The sequence below is a fragment of the Kogia breviceps genome, chromosome 12 (genome assembly GCF_026419965.1).
Source record: "Kogia breviceps isolate mKogBre1 chromosome 12, mKogBre1 haplotype 1, whole genome shotgun sequence".
Lineage (NCBI taxonomy): Eukaryota > Metazoa > Chordata > Mammalia > Artiodactyla > Physeteridae > Kogia > Kogia breviceps.
The window spans coordinates 84971795-84989598 of NC_081321.1; the positions used below are offsets into that span (position 1 = coordinate 84971795).

At 45.8% G+C, this 17804-nt stretch overlaps 1 protein-coding gene across 7 annotated transcripts in view; it reads right to left on the reverse strand.

The window, feature by feature from the left end:
• The window catches only part of PAH (phenylalanine hydroxylase), a 125523-nt gene that overhangs the window by 74528 nt on the left and 33191 nt on the right, over positions 1 to 17804 (reverse strand). For all 7 annotated transcript variants that reach the window (XR_010835888.1, XR_010835889.1, XR_010835887.1 and 4 more), the window contains one exon: positions 12918 to 13101. Coding sequence is in view for 2 of the 7 variants with exons in the window: in XM_067009998.1 (XP_066866099.1) it covers positions 12918 to 13101 (184 nt within the window). In the remaining 5 variants the exon portion in view is untranslated. The remainder of the gene's footprint in view (positions 1 to 12917; positions 13102 to 17804) is intronic.

The following is a 17804-nucleotide window of genomic DNA, read 5'->3' on the forward strand; positions in this document are numbered from 1 at the left end:
GTGCAAGGAGATGGGGATACTATTTTATGTAACATCCTGTGGCTCCAGACCCCAGGGTGAGGGTCCTAGAGACATGACACAACCTTGCCATGGCTCAAGGGGACTGTAATAGCCAGAGCCTGTTCCTAGATCTGTCTCAGATCTGGTTCCCTATTTGCCTCAGGGAGACACAGACTGGTCATGGTTAAGGGCCTAGGCTTGAATGCTGCTGTCTCTGTATTTACCCTCTGTGGCATCCAGGACAAATTATTCCTATTTGTGCCTCAGTCTTCCCATAAGTAAAGTGGGGATAATAAAGTATACTTTATAGAAACAACATAAGTTTAAAAGAGTTAATATGTGTGATTTGTTGAGAACAGTGTCTGGTACACAGTAAATACAGACTCATGTTGGAAATATTGTGGGTTCGGCTCCACGCCACCGCAGTGAAGAGAATAGCACAATAAAGTGAGTTACGTGAATTTTGTGGTTTCCCAGTACATATAAGAGTTATGTTTACATTATACTGTAGTCTATTAAGTGTGCAATAGCATTATGTATGAAAAAACAATGTACATACCTTCAATTAAAAATACGTTATCGCTAAAAAATGCTAACCATCATCTGAGCCTTCAGTGAGTCATAGTAGTGATAGCAAAGATCACTGATCTCAGAGCGCCATAACAAATATAATCAGGAAAAAGTTTGAAATATTGTGAGAATTACCAAATTGGGACGCAGAGACAGGAAGTGAGCCAATGCTGTTGGGAAAATAAATGGCACCAATAGACTTGCTTGACACAGGGCGGCCACAAACCTTCCATTTGTAAGAAACACAGAATCTGTGAAGCACAGTAAAGCAAAGCACAATAGAAGAGGTACGTCTGTACTAGTATTATTCAGCTGCAAGCTCCAGGGATTTTTTTTTTTCTTTTTCATTTTACTCTGCCGTCAATATAGTGCAGGGCGCAGACTAGAAAGTCTTTCAGCAAGGCTAGGAAGTCAACCACTTATTCTGTTATGTAACTGAGTGCGTTTTTTGTTTGTTTTTTGTTTTTTGCGGTACGCGGGCCTCTCACTGCTGTGGCCCCTCCCATTGCAGAGCACAGGCTCTGGATGTGCAGGCTCAGCGGCCATGGCTCACGGGCCCAGCCGCTCCGCGGCACGTGGGATCTTCCCGGACCGGGGCACGAACCCGTGTCCCCTGCATCGGCAGGCGGACTCTCAACCACTGCGCCACCAGGGAAGCCCCTGAGTGCGTATTTTATCTCTCAGAGCCTTAGTTTCTTTAGCCACAAAATGGATTAAAACTGTCATTCCCTGTTATTGCCATCATTGCATACATTAAATGCTATAGGAAATGGGACACATCTTAGCAGAGTGGCCGGCCCACACAGTAAGTGCTCGATCGGTATTAACAATTAGGATGGGAAAAAGTTTAATGATGACGAAGAAGAAAACGGAGGAGGAGGAGGAAGAGGAGAAGAGGAAAGAGGGGGAGAAGGGGGGAGAGGAGGAAAGAAGGGAGACTGTAGTTAGAAGCTCCTTCTCAATCTGGCTCTGATGTTAACAGGATTCCTGATCTTGGGCCTCAGTTTCCCCCTGTATAGAATTCGAGCTGTTGGATTCACTAGCTGCTGCAGTCCCTTTTGGGTTTCATATTCCAACTATGGAGGGCTGAGGCTGGCCAGAGGACACATGAAAATATTTCGATACTGCCAGTCAATTAATGTGTCAGTCTCGCTTGTTTCTGGAAGTAGAGCCACTGCATTTCTTCAGCATCCAAAATGCATGGCCCCCCCCATTTCCCTTTCTCTCACCCAAGAAACAAGGCTGTACTCCAGAGACAAGCTTTGTTGTCCCCGCCTTGGTTCACAGCTGGGTGTGCTGGCTGGCTCCCATCTGAACGCCAGAGGGCAGCAGAACCAGCATATTTTCAGCTTTGGCTGACTTTTTTTTTTTTTTTTCCTTCTCTCCTCCAAAGGGAAAACTTTGTAGTTGGGCCACATGGATTGGTTCAGACCTCTTGGTGGAAAAAAATATCAGAGAACTTGAGAGGGCTGCAAAGACTCAAAGGGTTCAAGATTCGGCAAAGAGAAGGCAAAGGTCGAAGCAGCTTAGCAAGCCCCAGGACCTAGTCGGGGAGACTGTCAGGGACCCCCAGGGGAGGGGGCACTGCGAGGCCATGGGGTGCTCACCCAAGTCAAGGGGCCTTCAGTGGCTTCTGGGCCCCATCATCATCCAGAAAAGGCCCAGAACAGAGCAGGCTAGAGAAGTGGCAAAGCTTTGTGGCTAGTTACACAGACTCTGGAGCCAGACTGCCTGGGTCCAAATCTCACCTCTGCTACTTTGAGACGTTGGGACTTTGCGCCAATGACTGAACCCCTTTGTTCCCCAGGTTCCTATCTTTAAAATGGCTATAATAAGAGTATGTACTTCAGGGCTTCCCTGGTGGCGCAGTGGTTGAGAGTCCGCCTGCCGAGGCAGGGGACGCGGGTTCATGCCCCGGTCCGGGAAGATCCCACATGCCGCGGAGCGGCTGGGCCCGTGAGCCATGGCCGCTGAGCCTGCGCGTCCGGAGCCTGCGCTCTGAGCCTGCGCGTGCGGAGCCTGTGCTCTGAGCCTGCGCGTCCGGAGCCTGTGCTCCCCAACGGGAGAGGCCACGATAGTGAGAGGCCCACGTAACGCAAAAAAAGAGCTAAGGCAGGACTAGGACAGTCTTGGCACAGAGCAGGAGCATTATATGAGTATTTGGTATTATTATCACTATCGTGATCATTATTATCATTAGAGAAAGCCAGGTAATACGGGGGGGGGGGGGGGGGATGGGCCTGGCACACACTCTCTCCCGGCAGCAGCCCAGTCCTACCTTTGAATCGGTTCCCCCATCCCCTCCCCAGATCTAACGTGAGGTTAAGGTGTTGTCTCCCGGAGGCCCTTGGGTACAGCCTCTGCGGTAGAAAAGAGGACCCAGGCTGGGCTTGACGATTAAGAGAAGTAGTTCACCAGCTGTCAGCCTGAGGAGCAGGGACGAGCAGGGCTTAAGGAAATGAGACCCAAGAGAGGCAAGTTCTGGGTGTTGGGGGTCAGGGGGGAAGGTCCTGCCATGGCTCACTGCCTGGGGAAGAGGCCCAGCTGAGCAGGGCTGTGAAGCAAAACAGGGTGCGGATGGCAAGTGCTAAAGGCAGGAGACTGCAGAGAACCGACTGGAAGCCGGGAGGTCTGCGTTCAAGTTTCAGCTTTCCTACCCATCCCTCCCACAGAGAAAGTTCCTTGACTCCTGAGTTTCTGGCTCCTCACCTGTGAAACAGCTGCAGCAGCCAAGCACTCACCCTCTCTTCGGTTAGGCTGAGAAGCCACTGGCCCTCAGTAGCTAGAGCCGTGTTATCACTACACTGGAACCTCCCAAAAAAGAGTCCCAGGGCCGCTTGTCTGGTTAAGTAAGTTTCCGCAGGCCACTGGCGGCCGGGGCGGGGCTCATACTTCTGTCTCCATCCGCGACACCTGGGCTCTTCCAATTTCCCCAGCCCCAAAGTTACAGTTACCTTTTTTTCCTCTAAAGTTACATTTTTTGTGAGCTTCCCATACATCAGATGCTGCACTAAGCGCTTTACTCCCGTTGTCTGTTCTAATTCTCAGGGGGGTAGACATGATTATTTCTGCTTTACTGATGAGCAAACTGAGGTTCAGAGAGATGAAGTGATTTGTTCAAGATCACAGCACCTGCTGGGCGGAAGGATCCGAACTCTGCAGCTTGTGCACGGAACTTGTGCGCGAACGGTGCTAGGCTGGTTTAGAATAAGGTGCAGGTGAGGGGCCCTTGACTTTAGATTTCTGTTCTCCTGCCTGGAGAGGGAAAGGAGATGACAAACTAACATAGGAATTTAGAGGGGCTTGAAGAAAATCCCAAGGACAGCCCCGGGTCCTCACCACCTTCCATCCCGAGCCCCCCTGGCTTTAGGGGCTATAACTATTTAACACCTAAGAAGTCCTCGGTTGCTCAAAGACACCTCCACATTTCCTTTCTCTTCTTCAGTGAAACTCACAGGCTCTTCCCCTCCCACCCAGTCTCACTCACAAAGCCGGGAATTGAGACTGACCCCGGCGACCCCGGCCTCTTGTTTTGAAAAGTTAAATCAGATTAGCTCATTAATGACCTTTGCAAATACATCCGCGGTGGGCTGGCCCCTGTGAGCCCCTCCACAGCCTCGCGGGCTGTGGGGCTCTGCAGTTAATGAATGGCTTGGGAAGGCTGGTGCAGCAGAGGCCCTCTGTGAAGAAAGAAACATCCGGGGTGGGGGCGGGGGGTGGATCATTAATAAATATTGATTTGGCTCCAAGGGAAGCAGCCCGAGGGAGAGCTGGCCCTGGACACCCACGTCGTGGTCTCATTAAGTCGGGGTCAACTGCTCGGCCTGGGCGCCGAGGGGCGAGGGGCGGCTGGCTCAGGGGAGCTCGTGAGCAAAAGCCTTCCGCAGCCCCCAGGCCTGGCTGGAGCCTGCTTCCCGGCCAGCCGGTCAGAACTGGCCCATTAAATTTATAGCAGTTCAACGTGCAGCCTGGGTCCTATCTAACCCCCTCCCTCCACCAGACGTTCACCAGCCCCAGGGTGTCGCCAACAAGGCACCCAGGCTTGCCCCAGACTTCTGTCTCCAGGCTGTCTCAGGGAGAGCCATAAATCCTCGGCTTCCTAGGCCCAAAATAGAAGGGTGTTTTGCACCCCTTCTTCCCAGGCTCCTGGATGTCCCCTCCGAAGCCTCTGATGGCCTCCAGCTGGGCAGAGAAGCACAGTCTTTGCTGCGCTGATCACAACAGAGGAAGACTTCTGAGGGGGTTAGTTTTCTCTTTTAAGGAGCTTCCATTTTCTTTTTTGAAGAAGGAACGCCCTTCAGGAAGGTCTTGGCAAGAACGGGTGAGCCAAACGCCGAGGGAGCCAAGCTGGTCCCTGCCTCCTGGACGGAGCAGAGGTGTGGTAGGGCAGGGCCCACTTTTATCACCGACAGCCCAGGCAAAGCCTTTGATCCCTCCGTCCAAGTGTCAAAATGAGAATGAGACCAGATGAATAAAAGGAACCTAGCAGGAAGTAAAGAGTGGAATGGTGTGGAAATGAATAAATGGATGGAATGAGTGAAAGATACAAGGGAAATAATGAATAAAGAAAAGGGCATTTATTCCGATCACCAGTCTAACCTGGAGCTATCCTCCTAACAGCCTTTTTAAGATGTCGCTTATCTTATAAACTTACCTATTGGCAGGTTGGCCACCATATTCCCAAATACTGAATCCTGTTTTCTGAGCGCTCACATTGCCCTGAGATCTGATTACTGGCTACTTACAGCTGGAGTTAACAGTCAGCCTCCATTGGATCAAACAGAATGCATCTAAAGCCTTTTCCATATGTCTCTCTCCCTCCAGGAGCCCCTCCTTGGCCCTGCTCCCTCTCTCCCCACCAAGCCCAAGAATGACTTCAGTGTATCTCCTAGGTGCTCCTGACACACGCCCACTTCCCTGTCCCTGCATAGACATGGCCAGACAGCAACTACCTCCTAGGCCATAAGACATGTGAGTCAAGGCACCACGTGTGTTGTTTTCCCTACTGCATCCCTCTATGTGGCTGCCAATGAATGGATGCTCAGTAAATATGAGTTGCATGAATGAATGATCAACCGAATTAGGGCATAAATGTGAATGAAAGAGAAGAAGGTGATAAAGCAGACTCTGGTTTTTGAGAAGGAGTAGTAAGAGAAAAAGGAAGAAAACCCCAATCGTCAGGATTTTAATAAGTAAGAGCCACGTAATTCATAAAATACTAAGGAAAAAGAGAATTCCAGGGGGGAAATGGCGTCAAATGCTACAAATATTTCAAAGAGGATGAAAACAAGAAAGAGGTTACTGCTTTTGGTAATGGATGTTGTCAGAGTGGTAAGAAAGAAGGAAGAAGAGAAGGAAAAAAGGGGAGGGGGGAAAAGGGAAGGAGGGAAGGAAAAAGCAGGAAACCTGAATGTGAAGCTGTTTCCTAGACCAGTGCTATTTCCAGTGTAACACATGGCCAAGTGGATGTCAAGCATCCAAACCACGTTCACAGGAAGTCATCTTTGGGAATGAGATCCCAGTCCCAGGGCCCCTCACGTCATCCCGCAGAGGAAGTTATCTCCCTGGCTGCGAGGTGAGGCTGGCCCCAGTGACGGGGTGACTGCCACCAACTCCCTCTACTTCATTAGCCTGGTCAGTGTCCACCCGAGGGAGCTGATGGTGGCAAACAGCCTGACATTAAGCTGAGGTTATAGATCATAAAGCTCCCCCCTTATTGAGGCTTAAGGAGGAATAAGATCAAGGGCCTATTCAACTCAAGCAAGTTCAACTCAATCCATCAAACACCCTAACACACAGAGTGTCTTGCACGAAGACCCCATGTGCCCTAGAAAGTGGCCAAGTGGGTCTTAGGTCTATTTCACAGATGAGGAAGGAGAGGTAAAGAGGTCTCCCAGCTGGTAGGCGGTCAGATGGGACTCAAACCTAGCTGGCAGTGTACAGAATAGGAATCCAAATCCTGGCTCTCGACTCTAAACCAATTGCTCTTTTTGACTTGCTATGATACTCCCTCAATCCAGCATGAATGGCAACTTGACATTCAGTTAAAATCATTTCACATTCCTTTATTACCCCTTCAACTGAGAGAACACACCTGCCACAGACAAAAAAGGGGGTTCTCAGTTTAATTATTTGTAATTTTCGCAATCCAAAAAGCACATCATGGTGGCCTTTTTTTTTTTTTTTTTTTTTTTTGCGGTACGCGGGCCTCTCACTGTTGTGGCCTCTCCCGTTGCGGAGCACAGGCTCCGGACACGCAGACACAGCGGCCATGGCTCACGGGCCCAGCCGCTCCGCGGCACGCGGGATCCTCCCGGACCGGGGCACGAACCCGCGTCCCCTGCATCGGCAGGCGGACCCTCAACCACTGCGCCACCAGGGAAGCCCCGTGGTGGCCTTTCTTTACCAAAGATCAGGAGTTTGGGGATTCTGGCTTTGCCTCAACCGTAAGATTCACCGGGTATCCTTAGAAAGACTCAGGGACAAGTTTACTGACCATTTTGCATGGATCCTTTATGCCAGGCACATTGTGCAAAGTATACCACAGAATCCACACAACCGCACTAGCACACAGATATCTTCATTTTACAGATGAGAAAAGCTAGGCTTACAGAGGGAGAACAACTTGGCCAAAACAACTACAGCCCTGGAACTGAACTGGAAAAGTGAAGACTCCAAAATCCACACCACAGTTCAAGTGTAGCACTGTCTCACTTCCTAATATTGAGAATGAGAATCGTGTTATCTGTTGCCCTATAGCTATCTGAGTTGACTGTTGACAAAGCTTCAATGAGACAACCTAAGGGGAAAATCATGTGGATTTGCCATGCAAATAAGGAATTCCTGTTAGAATGAACGCCTGCTTATAATCTTATGGTCTTCCTCAGCTTGAAGCCCTGCGACCTGGTAAACAGACTGGCTACAAAAGCAGCATTTACTCGGGACCTTCCCTGGCCAGTGAAGAGAGCTGCCTCTGACAGATTGCGAAGGAGCAAAAGGCCTGGACCGGCTTCCAGCTGCAGGGTCGACGCCACCTTCCCCTCAATGGGCTTATCCTCTGAGCTGCGGGTCTGCTTGTCTCCATGAGGCAGAGTGGAAACAAAAGTCCCATCCTCAGCTGCCAGAGGACTTCCGGCAACATCAACACAGGCAGCAAGCATCCCCGTAGACTGGAAAAGGCTGTCACTCAACCCTGTGGGTCTTTACAAACATGCAGACCCTGGGTCTTCTGCAGGCCCAGGGCCACGAACATCTACAGCCCTGAGGCACACTTGGGGCTGAGTGAAACGCATGGGAGGAGGTTTGGAAGTGAGGAGGGGCACAAAGGAAAGACGATGGAAACAGAACAGAGGAGCAAAGGGAGAGAGAGAGAGGAAAATCAGGCACAGGTGACAGAAATGGGCAAAACCCCTGACCATCTGGACCCCCTCCTGCCCTAAGCAGCTTCTCTCTACAGCTACAGGGTGTCAACTCTTTGGGAGCAATGACCCTTTTGAAAATCTTCTCTCCTAAAAGCTATGCATGCAGGTGCACATGTACCATTTTGCCCAAAATCCCAGGAGCTTTTCAGACTCTTCCGAGGAACCCTATTCTTCCTCCTCCCACGATGGATCTGAAACTTCAGCATTATCATGGCACTGCCTTTCACGGCAGCAATGTTGAAGCAGAAAAGGGAAAAACTCAAGAGGGCTGGGAGGGGAGAGGGGCATATATGAGGGAAGGAATAAATATAATGATGTTACTTTGTCTTCTCACACTTAAATCTTTGTCTTCTCCACTTACATCAGTGCTTCAGGAATTAATCCAAATAAGAAGACAAATAAAATCATAAGAGCCCCTAGGCTAGATATAGGTAGTAGATAGAGAGATGAATAAATAAATAAATAGCCTTTCTACTCCCCACAGAAAATTACAGTGGTCCTGGCAGTCTGGACTCCCTTTGTTTCCACAGCAAGACCCTTACAATCACCACAGCATGAATGAAATCTACTCGATGGCCAACTGCTCTTGGAAAATAACGCCAAACAGATAAATTTCTCAAAAGGTGATGATCCTACACCTCTGTCTAGCCGAGTCATTTTGTCCATCTGCTTCTTCTGGCTGCAATCTGGCTCCATGCAGGAATTTTCCATCCCCCCCCTCCCCATTCAATGTAATGCCATGCAGAAGACTCAAAGGGAAAGGTAAAAGGATTAGTAGATTGATCGATGGAAGATATTAATGCTCTTTCATGTTGGGTCGAAGAAGGATTTGAGGTCATCAGGAGAGAGGGTAGCAGGAGAATAGACCTCAAGTATTCAAAAGACTCTCTGCATTAAAATCCTATTAAACTCCCATCCGCTTCTCTAGGAGGTATTTTAGAAGGTTGGAGTTTCTTTAACATGTCACCATAATTAGCCTTCCCTCAAGCTGTTTTAGGTGGGGAACTTTAGCAATTAAGGAACTGAAAACTTTCATTTTCTAGCGCCCACACGGCCTTTTGAACGGTTTGAAAACTAGAATGGGAAGCGGTTTAGTCTAATTGATTTGAGGGGTTCAGATCTCTCCCCTTCAACCTGCTGTCAGACTCGCCCCTGAGATCTGAGCCCCTCAATAGAAAGGGCATTTTGTCAAGTGAAAGAATCAAAGGTTCGGATCTATGATGATGCTTTTCTTCTTCTCATCATTCTCCCGTGGAGTTTGACGGAGGGAACAGCTCTGCAAAGGGATGGTTGTTTCCCCTGAAAACATCTGTTTCTGGGCCCAGATTCCAGTTCACAAAAGAGACCCCAGAAACCCAAAGGGCCCGTGTCTCTCAGCAGGTGCAAAGCTGGGCTGTTTCAGCAGCACTGCATCGAGAGCAGCTGGTCCGTTACGTGGACCTGAAGGTCAGGAAACCGTGGCAGCCAATATGGGACAGGGCGAAAAACCGTCCAAAGAAATAAGGATCGAGAAACACGTGTTGTTTTAAAGGGTTAGTCTGAGCAGTTTTTTCCTCACTAGGTAAAATATCAATCCAACGTTAAACATCAACACCCTGCCATTTTGAGCCCCGCCAGGGAATCAAACCTGTGCCACGTTCCACCTCTGATGAGCCCAGCACTGATGACGTGGTGCCTCTGTGTCAGAACCCTGGCTTCTTCACTTTCACAATTGCTGCGTCCTCAGAGTTAAACGTGGAGAAGAGGCCCAATTCCACCAGCCGTGTCTCCATCACAGCACCCGCCCCTCTTCTGTAGTCACCTGGCTGTCCTGTCATCCTCTCCAGCCTATGAGCTCACGAAGGACAGGCCGTGCTGACCCTCTCTCCTTCCAGCTCCAAGCACGGCGCCAGGCACAGAGCAGTGTTAGACATCCGCTTGCCCACAGCTGCACAGAATTCACTCTGGGCCTTAAAGCAAGGCACGGCCTCCATTTTTTATGATGAAAACTTAAGGAAGTCTGTTGGGCTGCCTGACCTGTGAGGTTATTTTCTACTTCCCAGAATCTCTGAAAACGTAGCTGTGTACAGGCTGGCTTTTCATGGCTCCCGTACTCAGGTCATAATTTTTAATAACAAGGATGATAAAACGAAGACTAGAGAACTTCTGTTAAGCCCTTAGACATGCTCGGTGCTGTTCTCAGTGCTCCACTGGGGCTATTTCATTGATCTCGTGAGGCAGAGACTCGCGCTCCCGTCCGATACGGTGATAGACTGTGGTGATCAGTAATTTGCCCTAAGTCACACCGAGTGTGTATCCTGGTTCCGGAGTCTGGGCTCCTAACTGTTCTTCCACATCCTATTTCTGAGCGTCCCGTTCAGGCTGCCAGCCCTTCAGCTGATCTCTCCGCATCTTCCCTGCCTCCCCGGGGTGGGGGGGTGGGGCTGCCTGCCTGCCTGTCAGTTGCTTTGATTTCCTACCCTAGGGCGCCAGCTGGCCTGGCCTCTACCTGCTCTGAGCAGAGGCAGAGATTTGACCCACGATTAGCAGGCCCTTTGCCCTGAGGGCCTGTGGCTCCTGCTGGGAGCAGGTGGCCGGAAAAGCAAGAGAAGGCCGTCATCAGGGCAACGGCTCACTTGGGAGGTGGAAGAGGAAGGAAGGCAGATAGGGTTAATCTGAGGAGGAATTCCAAGCACCCGCCCCCAGTGACCAGAGACCGCGTGCATCACTGTCTACCCTGGGCAAAAGCAGAAGCCTAGGATGGACTTCCTTGTCTTGGTTACAGCCACCGGAGGACACGAGCAGGAAGAGAAGAGGTCTCCTAGGATGGCCTCGGAGGTGTCTTTTGGAAAATGTTCCAGTGGCCTATGCAAAGAGGAGGTTCTTGTCTCACTTGAAAGCATCTCTGCCTATTAACATACTATTTTCAGGTACAGAGCCTGAAATCCTCTTGAGCTAGTCTTCAATGTTTTGGCAAGAAAAAAGGCTTTTGATTTTACAGTAGAAAAAAATTTTTGATTATATAGGAAAAAAGTAGTTCATCTCAGCAATCACACTTCTAAGTATTTACTTAAATGAGTCGAAAACTTATGTCCACAGAAAAACCTGCACATGAATGTTTAACAGCCTTACCCATGGATAAACACGATGTGGTACATCTATACAATGGAACACTATTCAGTAATTACAAAAAAAGGAGCTATCGAGTCCCAAAAAGGCATGGAGGAACCTTGCTAAATGTAAAAATAAAACAGCCTAAAAAGGATATATTCTCTATGATTCCATATTCATAATGTGTGACATTATGGAAAAGTCAAAATCATGGAGACAATAAAAAGATGAGTGGTTGCCGGGTGGGGGGGGGGATAAGGGGGGCGGATAAGGAGGGAGGGAATGACAGGTGGAGCACAGGACATTTTTAGGGCATTGCAACCATTCTTCATGAGTAATGGTGGATACATGACATTATGCATTTATCAAAACCAACAGAACTATACAATGCAAAGCATGATCCCTAATGTATAGCCTTTCGTTAATAATAATGTATTAGCATGGCTCATCAATTTAACAACCATCACATATTCTCATTTATCCAGCCGGGCACAGTTCTAAGCACTGACTATGGAAGATCTCATTTAATCCTCACAAAAGCCCTATGAAAAATTGAGGTCAGAGCAGTTAAAGAGACTTGTCAAGGGTCTCAAAGCCAATAAATGGAAAAAGTAGGACTTGAACTGAAGCCTGTCCAACCCCAAGCCCATATTCCTAATTCCTACACTCTACTGCCCTACTCCCCTCCAGGGCACATCATTTACATTTTATAATAGGGAAGAACAAATCTGACTCCATATTAGAGCTGTTTCTTCTCCTTTAACCTTTGTACTCTGTTGCTTGTGCTTAGTCATGATGGCTTTGCTTGTTTTGTAAAAGAATGTTGCCTATAGCCTGAAATATACAGGATAGCCTATTCTCAGGGCTCTGACCTTTAAGAGTTCATACATACAGGGATAACTAGATGTAGAACAGAGAATAGTATTTGTTTTGTTGGAGGTTTATAGGAATATCATGACCTGACCTATGTGGACACCTGCAAGAACAAAGGATTCCTGCACCAAGAAGTTTGCAACAAACAAACCCTTTCGCCTTTTTAGTATCAAAGAAGGCCTGAATTCTTTGATAAGGTAAGATGGTTCTTTGAGACACTAGTCTGCAATCTTCTCCACTGGGGGCTTTCTGAATAAAGTCATTATTCCTTTTGCCCTAACAACTCGCACCACCTGATTTATTGGCCTGACATGACCCGAGCAGAACAAGTTTGGACTCAGTAGCAATGTCAGTAAGGAAATAAGGGGTCAGAGCAAGTCTTGACAACTGCTCCGTTTAGCCATTCACTCACAAGCATTTGCTGAGAGCTGTGTATTAAGCACTGTAGTAAACTCTGAGGATATTAACATAGGTAAGAGACTTTCCCTGCCCACCACGAGCTTGTAATCTAGTGCAAGAGACAGAGAGACAGTGAAAGACCTAAGAACAAGGAGCCAAGGAGCTCCAGCTCCAGAACTGACACGTCATGAGAAGGACTTGGGGAGAGGCTATGAGATGAAATGGTGATAACTAAAGAATTTGTCCTGAAATTATATTTATATAGAAAGCACCCTGGATACCCTACTCATCCTACCTCTAGAAATTAGGAAATTGAGAGCAAAATAATCCACGAATGAAAAATATATGAAAACTGAAACAGAAGACAGCTAATATAATTAACAGCTATCTTGAGGAAGGGGGAAAAGAACATTTATCAAATGTCTAAATATGTCAGGTACTCGTCTGAGTCCCTAACCTGTATCCTGTCACTTAATCCTGGTCTTCCAGGGTAGGGATTATTTTTGCCATTATTTTATGATGAGAATGTAGGGTCGTCTGTGTTGCAAAATGCCTGTCTCTTACCTGTGTCTTTCTTCTTATCCCGGGAAAGTTCATGCACAGTTGCACCAATGTCATGCCTCAAGATTCTGATGATGTTTGCCAGAGCAGGCATGCTCCGTTTATCCAGATAGGTGAAAAATTCATACTCATCTTTCTTTAAACGTGAAGGTCTTGATTCAATGTGGGTCAGGTTTATATCATTCGCCTAGAAAATAGGTGTAAGGGAGTATATGAAGGGGGCAGTCACTTGAATTGACACAGATCAAACACTCAAAACCAGAGCAAAACACAACGAAAGGAGAAGAGATGAGTAAGAGAAGTTCTTTTTGTGTGTGTCTTTTGTTTTTTAAATATAAGAATAGAAGAAAGTCTTTAACACTGCAAAAGTTGTCTACCTTTTCTTCTGCAAAACCAAATAACTGATCACAAGAGGTGGGGGAGACAGTTCAAATGCCACAGAATTTAATCACATGGAAATCTGCTCAAGGCTTAGAGTTGCAAACATAAGATTTCACTGGGTCAGTGGTTGCCAAAAATATTTACACAGGAAAACCTCCTTTCCTGAATGACATGTCACAGAATCTCAGTAATAGTACCTCAGTCAATAAATCAATAAATACAAGCAACATTGTTCTGCTTGAATAGAGTTCACAGGAGTCAGGCTTCTTGGGTTTAAATCAAAGTTCTTAATTATATTGGCTATGAGACCTTATAAAATGTACTTTCACATTTCTAACCATCAGTTTCTCCATCTGTAATTTGGTGGTACTATGGCACCTGCTTCATAAATTTGTTGGAAACACTGGATGAGATGATACAAACACATTGCCAGGTACTGAGTAAATGCTCAGTTAAAATTATCCAGTATAATACCATTCATATTTTTATATAATTACTTTTCATTCAAGTTATGCCACAAATGTATATGTAGCACCTACTAGGTACTGATCACTCTGCAAGGTGGTTGGGATATATCAGTGAACAAAACAGACAAAGATATTTTCCTTTATAAAGCTTCCATTCAGTTGTGAAGAGACAAACAACAAACACAAAAGATAACCGATCTGTGTATTATTTTATAATGATTATAATGATAAAGGCTAAGGAAAAAATACAAAGCAGAGCAGGATGAAGGGAACGGGCAGTCCTGGAATGGAATGAGGGAGATTGCAGTATTTAATAGAGTGGACACACGAGGCCTCATTGAAAAGGGAAGGCTCATGACAGGCATTCATTAAATGCCACAAAAATAATACTCACTTAATAAAATTTCTCAACTTCAATGTCTTTAGCTGGTGGTACTTTAGTGATTATGGGGTTTCTCATTTAAGAAGAACTATTTACTTAAATTGGCCCTCCAATCTGAATGCGTGGTACTCATCTGCTACTTATTCAAAAGTCTGATTTCATGGACAGTACTGTTCTTTGTGAAGAAAACCAAGCCTCTTTACTTTATTAAAATAAAAAAAGGGGGTTGCCCCAAACATTGAAATGGACAAAATGTACCCAGAAAAAATGTTGAACTTGAATAACTCTATAATTTCAAAGAAATGAAATTCATCGACCTTGTAGTTCAAGAGGTGTATCTTTTTTCTTTATGGTTAGTGGCGTATGGTTGAAGAGCACAGGTATAATTACAATAACAATACCTTTTTGCATTTGAATATCACTTTACAGGTTAGAATTATTTTCTGTGACCTTCCCAACAAACCTCTGAAGAGGTTAAGGAAGATGTAAAAAATGAAATCAGAGATAAAGAGGCTTTGTTAAAAGTGGCTGGAGAGGGAGGCTCTTTTCCTCTAATCTCAGACTTTGGTCTTCTAACCACACAGCCTTTCCTGCCAGACATAACGGTGAGCATCCCTCAAATATCAGCTTTTATCATTGTTAATTGCTATTATGCGAACCCCCCGCAAATGAAACCTCTGGGTGTAGCAAACACAGTAATAAGCATTCCTACGCAGGCACCCTTCCTGCTCTTTCGTCCTCATAATTTTCAGGGGTACATGACGGAGCTATTACTTATGGGCACCAGCTGCAGAGAACACACCGCCTGACCAGGTAACCCAATGTGGGAGTCCCGACTAGAGAGAGAGTATGTGGAAGAGAGAAGGTCAGAGAGATAGCGGTTGCTCTAAAGCTTTTTATGCAAACAGAGGTGACCTCCTAAACGCAGCCAAGAGCAATGTCACCCTTCTTGGCTCAGGATGACAGAGAATGGTTAAGCTCCACCCGCTATTTACTTAAGTTGAAACTTCAAAAGAAGAGATAATCAATTTCTGCCTTGTGTAGAGCAGAGAAAACAGCAAAGCCAAGAACCAGGAGTGCACACACCTTTGGCATGGTTATTTGCGAGACAGTATGGGAGGGCGGGTGGCGTAGGAGGTGAGAAAGGGTGTAGAGTGAAAAAAAGGCTGGCAGGCATTCTACAGGCTGATAATGTTCCCCACCCATACCCCACTGCTCGCTCGCAATGTGACAGCACTGCCAGAGAGAAGCCTCTCACTTTGGGAATAGCCATAAGACAATGTATGCCCCGTGACTCAGTCTTTATAATTCTGGAGACCTAACTTACGGGAAAAAGTTTTACCGAAATTTGTAAGCTGACTAAATTCCCATAATACGGGAAAGGTTAGGTGGACTGCAGTGTAATCATTCAGTGGAGATTATGCAACTATTAGAAGAAACCAACAACCACATGCATAAAATACAGCACCAGTAAGCATTCCAAGATATAAGTGATAGTCTCTAGATGACGGGCCTAGGGGTGATTTTTGTCTCCTTTCTATTTTCTTTTTTATCACAGTTCAACTTTTCTAAGAACAACATTTATTACTTTTATAATGAAAATTTAACTTTCTCTCTTAAATGGTTATAATGACAGCCACTTGGGAAAATACAATAGATATAGATATGTGATCATTAAAAAATGTTTTAAAAAATTATGCCCAGGCCAAGGAAAAAAAGGCTAGAATGAAATGCATCATGATGAGTTACAACGAGATTATGTATATCTTCTATTTATTTGCCAACTGTCTTATAATATTACACATATAATGAAAATTAAATTATATCTTTTAAATGTGAGTGAAATTTCTGGCTAAGAATATCCAGCCAAATTTTTTAAACGATTTCTTTCCCATTTGAATCAATTTGTTAACAATTAACTCTCTAGCTTGGCGTGCAATTTCCTTAGTGGAGTTTTTCCAGTTTAATAGTGTGGATCCTTAGATAGATACCAATAATTTGGGTTGCTAAGAGAGGCTTTAGAAATGAACCTCCAAACCTGATTATGATCTTAGTTACCTTTTAGTAAATGAATTTTTATTTTAAAATAAGGGCTCTATGCAGGTTAAAAATTGACCCCTACGCACTCACCACATCTTGGGGGAGGGATAAAGAAAGAATTCTTTGTGTTAATCCACGTGGACATCTTAGCAGAGGCAAGAAAAGTTTAGAGTTAAACATTCCAAAGGCAATTTCACAATTTGTCCAGTAGTTAATTTCTGCGTACAAGACGGCTGAGCAACAACTTGATTACTCAGGACTCTTGAACAGACAGTGTGAGGACCAGGGAAAAGCCAAGTGGAATGAACAGTCTATTTGAACAAGGGTTGACCAAAAACCCCCTTCTGCTCCCATCCATGAGGAAATCTTTCTAAAAGGGGATTCGTCACAAGTGGATAAAGCTATAGATACACAGAACGAATATGATGGATTGTGAAAAACAGATTCATGCTTCTGGACCTTTGCTTGACCTCCAGCTTAGGGCCCCTTCCTCTCCTCCTCCATTTCATTCCTCGAGGAAAGAAGAATGGTACAGCGAAAAGCATGTGAGCTTTGGAACTAATCTGAGTTCAAATTCTGTTCTGCTACTTACTACCTTTGGATACTTTAGTTGGCCATTCTCAACTTTTGTTTGTCTGTGTTTAAAATAAAAAATCACAATATTACCTGGCAGCTTAATGAGAATTAAAAAGAGGGAAAGTACCTAGCACAGTTGTGGCTTCGTTCACAGATACTCAGTAAGAACTCATTATACACTGTCTTTCTCAACCTGGTATAGAGACACATTTCCCTGGGAATTGAAACACATTAAGCTGATGGGTCATTTTACCCTTTCATATTTGCTTTACCTTAAACTTTTCTCAGCTTTTTCCCTGAAAGCATGTTTTAGAAAGGAGAAGGAAATGCTGAGCATATTGTCAGATGAGACTAGACTGGAAAGGGGGAGATTCTTGGACCCCCTACATGCTGTTGCCTTGGCATAAGTGCAAATGAAGTTACGTCCTGGCCTGTTTCAGAGCTTTCTGGGGGCAACGCCAAAGACAGTCACAAACGATGTCCCACGTCATTGGTCTCAAGTAAACGGACAGGAGGCTTTCATAACTCAGCCGATCCAGCACCTTCCTTGTGCCAAACACTGTCCTAGGTGCTGAGCTACAACAGCGAACAAAGCCAGAAAAACCTGGGGACTTCCTTGGTGGTCCAGTGGTTAAGACTCCATGCTCCCAATGCAGGGGGTGAGAGTTCGATCCCTGGTCGGGGAACTAAGATCCCACATGATGCATGGCGTGGCAAAAAAAAATGTAAAACAAAAATAAAAACAAACAAAACAAAAACAAAAAAGCAGGAAAAATCCCTGCCCTCCTGGAGCTTACATTCTTGAAGGCAGAGACAAACAATGACTATGATAAGTAAGTAAAATACACTGCCTTCAGACGGAACAGACAAAAATAAGCAGGAAAGAGGGACAGAATATTCCAGGGGTTCAGTGGAAGTGCCATTTAAACAATGGGGTCAGGAAGTCCTCAAAAAATAAACAGGTGACATGTAAGCATAGACCTGAAGTCAATGAGGGAGTAGGTCATGAGGGAACAGCAAGTGCAACGGTCCTGGGGTCAGATA